Below are 4,416 nucleotides of genomic sequence, written 5' to 3'. Positions count from 1 at the left end.
AAAATTTGTAATATGTATATGTATGTAATTTTTTGTATTTGTGTAACTTTTGTATTTGTATAACTTTTTGTATTCATATTTATCTAATGTTTTGTGTAATAATTACTATGTGTTTGCATCATGTATTATATATTTATGTAAACTATACTGTATATAGCCTATTGTAATTGGAGCATTCGCTCTGTTATAGGTGATTGGTTAATAAATACACAGGACATGTCCCCGTGATATTATGTCTTCTTTGGTGAGAAGAAACGGGCACTGCGTGGTCGCTGATTCAACCCGAACGCTGAGGTGAAGGATGGATTCATGCAGTGAGTGATTGGTTGTTGCAGCAACTGACCACCTTCTACGGGGTTGCCATTGGCCTACTGCCGGAACTGTGGGACGAATGCCTCAACGTTTACGAGGATTGCTTTTAAGGTGAGTACATAGTTTCATAGTTATACAAGATGGCCTGTTTTCCACTGATTGACCCTTATATAATCTTGCAATATCTTCCGTCTATCGTTGTCGCCTTGTAATCAAGGGGTTCCGGATTCGAGACACATAGTGGTTCGGATCCCACTTTAAGCTGTAGGTCCAGTCCCGATTAGCCTTACTGTGCATAAAATGGACTTTATAGACCAAATCAACCAACCAACCAATCCTCCGTCTATAAGGTAGAATATTCTGTAAACTACACTAACAAAATATACGGCTTGAAAAAATTTTGTTTTATTTTCCACGCAACCTTCTTTTCCTTCCTCGATAAAAGTAAAAGCTAAATTGTGAAAAACGTCCCTCAGGGCATTTATAAATATAAATATATTTATAAATATGTACACAATGGGATTTGGATTAATAGTTCCAATTTCCACGTCTACGGAGAAAAATTCCCAGTATTAAAATTAGGTTTACAGAATAATCTATCTGATAGACGGAAGATATTGCAAGATTATATAAGGGCCAGTCAGGGCCTGCATAACTATAAAACTATGTACTCACCTTAAAAGTAATCCCCGTAGGCGTTGAGGCATTCGTTTCACCGTCCTGGCAGTATGTGATTGGCAGCCTCGTATAAGGTGGAAGGTTGCTGCAACAACCAATCACTCACTGCATCCATCCTTTACCTCAGCGTCCGAGTTGAACCGGCTACCACGCAGTGTCAGTTTCATTTCACCAAAGATGACATAATCTCGCGCGGGGACATGTCCTGTGTATACGGTGGTTGCTGGAGTGTTTCTTACCGAAATCTGTGTAACAGTTCCCGGTCAACATTGACCGCATGCGGACGTGCATTATCATGAAACACCGCCCCCTCGGACGACAGCAAACCTGGTCTCTTGAATTTGATGGCCTGATGCAGGCGCGTTAAAGTTTCTGTATACGGCACGCAGGTAACGGTTGCACTTTTCTCACAAAATTCGATAAGCAGTAGCCCCTTTTGGTGGAAGAACATTGTGAGGAGCACGTGGCCGTGGGAACTCTTCATAGCCTTCGATTTGTTCGGTGTTGGCGAGTGGGGTGCTTCCACTGCTCACTTTGCGTTTCATACAGATGGCACACGGATTCACCCCCTTTGACAATTCGATAGAGGAAATCACTACCTTCCTGGTTGTATCGAAGTAGGATCTCAAGTGCAATTCCCATGCGAGACAGCTTCTGTTCTGCGGTCAGGTTGTGGGGAACGCACTGTGCGCACACCTTCTGATACTGGAGGCGGCGTTTCATGATGTTAGACACCGTGCCGTGACATGCCCCTGTGATCTGTGCAACGTGCTCCACTATACACCGTCGATCCTGTTGAATGGTGTCAATCACACGTTGGATGAGGTCAGCATTTGCGACAGTGACAGATGGTCCAGGTCGTGGATCGTCCTGCAGTGACGTTCTTCCTTCGCGAAACTTCCGACTACACTCCTTCACGAGGGACAGAGATACACAATGTTCCCCAGACACTGCCGTCATTCGACGGTGAGTGTCTCGCGTACTAGCGCCTTCCGCCAACAGGAAACGCACGACTGCTCGCTGCTCTTCCTTACTGGCCTCCATGATATGTTCCTGCACGTTTGCACAACACGGGTAACACTCGCACTGCTTCACACAAGCTGCGACGCGACTGCCATCTACCGAGCGACAACGGAACCCGGTTCCAGTGACAGGAGTTTCGTTTAGCCGCGGCATCTACACGTTGAGATAGATATACGAGGTTGCCTGTTCTCCACTGATTGACCCTCTTAATTCAGAGCGTCCAACCGCCGCTGCGAGAGAGGCCCAGCAAGAAATAGGAAAGGCTACGAGACTAATAGTATAAAGAGCTAATAGAGAAAGACGGAAATAACTAATAGAGTAAAGAAAGAAGAGGATTGGTAGAGTAAATAACGGAAATAACTAATAGTATAAAGAACGCTAAGAACTAATAGAGTTAAAGGCGGGAGGATCTAATAAAGAACGGAAAGAACTGCTAGAGTAGAGATCGGGAATAACTAATAGAGTAGAGAACGAGACAGCTAATAGAGTAAAGGACGGAAAGAACTAATAGAGTAAAGAACGGAAAGAACTAATATAGTAAAAGACGGAAGGTGCTAATATAGAACGGAAATAACTATTTGAGTAGAAAATGGAAATAGCTAATATAGTAGAGAACGGAAAGATCTAATAGAATAAAAAAGGGGAAGAAATAATAGAGAAGATAACTATGTGGGGTGATTGTGGGTGAATTACGGTGAATTCAGCCGCCTCCTAGCAGCCGAAGACCACCCTACTGAAAAACATTCTGCCTCATTTAAATAGACTCCCGGGTTCGAATCCCGGCTTGGGCATAAATATTTTTGTGACTTCACCCTTCATCAATTTCATCATATCATCACTCATCCTCATCGTCACGATTATACAAATGTGGTAGAAAACTGCCGTAAATTAGGCTGCGGAGTACCTTGTCTCTTGTTGCCAGTGCTCAATCCTAACCAAGGAGAGTGTGAGAGCTGGAAGCCATGGACGCCTGCAGGAGGGGAATGTCTAAGTTTGAACAGATGTTATCAGAAGTTAACTAGTAATAGTAATAGAATAGGAGCTAGAGGTGCTTTGCTAGATGAAGATGTCTGCCAGTTATTCAAACTTGGTGGGAATTAAGTATGGAAGGGATGTCACCACAATGGAATATTGCTTCAGTACGAACATAAAAAATGTTTGGTATGAAACATTGAGAGTGAGTGAGTGAGAGAGAGAGAGAGAGAGAGAGAGAGAGAGAGAGAGAGAGAGAGAGAGAACACATGGCAAAAGAGACAAGGAGAAAACACAGAGGTAGTTCGATCTCCTCTTCTAAAGGTTTATACAAAGCAGGTGAAGCCAGCCTCGTGTGAGAGTGATTACATAGCATGCCACGAAACCAGAGATTCTAGGTTCGAATTCTGATATAAACATTATTATTTAATATATTTGCTCATAATCCACTACCCATCGTCACGATTTAAGCTGAAGATATCTAAAGCGAGAGAGTTTCAGGACGATCGTATCCTGGGTAATACACTGGCTGACAAAAGAAGTGAAGCACCCAGATGGAGTGGTCGAAGATTACCCCATTTCGGTATACATGCATACCATTGATGTGTGAGTAAATGATTAGATGTACTGGGATCTGTTATGTGTAGAACGCCCACCAGAGGACATTTGTGACGTCACCTCCTGTTACTGATAAGGTGGGACCAGTCACTTGCTGTGAGTCAGACAGTGCAGCACGAAGTTCAGAGAGGAAAACGAAGCACCGGTGATGCCTCGCAGACGCGTTACTCAGCCGATCCAGCAATTGACAGCATTTGACAGAGACCGCATTGTGGGACTGCATGAGGTGGGTTGGTCGTATCGGGCAATTGCCAGGCATGTGGGCCATTCAGATGTCACAATGGCCCGATGTTGGAATCAATGGGTACATGAGGGCACCCATGCACGTCGTGCAGGTTCAGGTCGACCACCCAAGGGAGAACCGTCGTATGGCGCTCCAAGCAGTGCGGGATCCCACAACTTCGGCATCCGTCATCCGAGAACATGTACTGGACACTCTACAATATCCTGTGAGTTCCCACACAGTATCTCGACGACTCGCATCCGCCGGATTCGGGTCCTACCGCCCATGCGCCGGTTGCCGTTGCCACCACAACATCGAGGCCTGCGGTTGGTGTGGTGCCGTGCTCGGGAGGCATAGACAGAGGACGAATGGCGTCGCATCATGTTCAGTTATGAGTCCCGCTTCTCCATGACCTCCGATGACCATCGTGTGCGGGTGTGGCGGCATCGAGGGCAGAGGGCACATCCTGCCTACATTGTGGAGAGACACACAGGTGTGATCCCTGGCATCATGGTGTGGGGAGCCATTGGATATGCGTTCAGGTCACCTCTAATAGTGCTTCGGCAGACTTTGACGGCACAGCGATACGT

At 45.5% G+C, this 4,416-nt stretch overlaps 1 protein-coding gene across 1 annotated transcript; it reads right to left on the bottom strand.

The window, feature by feature from the left end:
- Positions 1-1,470: 1,470 nt before the first annotated feature.
- On the bottom strand, positions 1,471-2,166 carry LOC145992403 (protein GVQW3-like). The gene has a single exon (XM_083128785.1). The coding sequence runs from the start codon at positions 2,164-2,166 to the stop codon at positions 1,471-1,473; it is 696 nt and encodes a 231-aa protein (XP_082984911.1).
- Between the last annotated feature and the right edge of the window lie 2,250 nt (positions 2,167-4,416).

The sequence above is a fragment of the Lepisma saccharinum genome, chromosome 9 (assembly GCF_977018435.1).
Source record: "Lepisma saccharinum chromosome 9, izLepSacc3.1, whole genome shotgun sequence".
NCBI classification, from domain to species: Eukaryota; Metazoa; Arthropoda; class Insecta; order Zygentoma; family Lepismatidae; genus Lepisma; species Lepisma saccharinum.
This window is presented reverse-complemented; position numbering and strand designations above follow the sequence as displayed.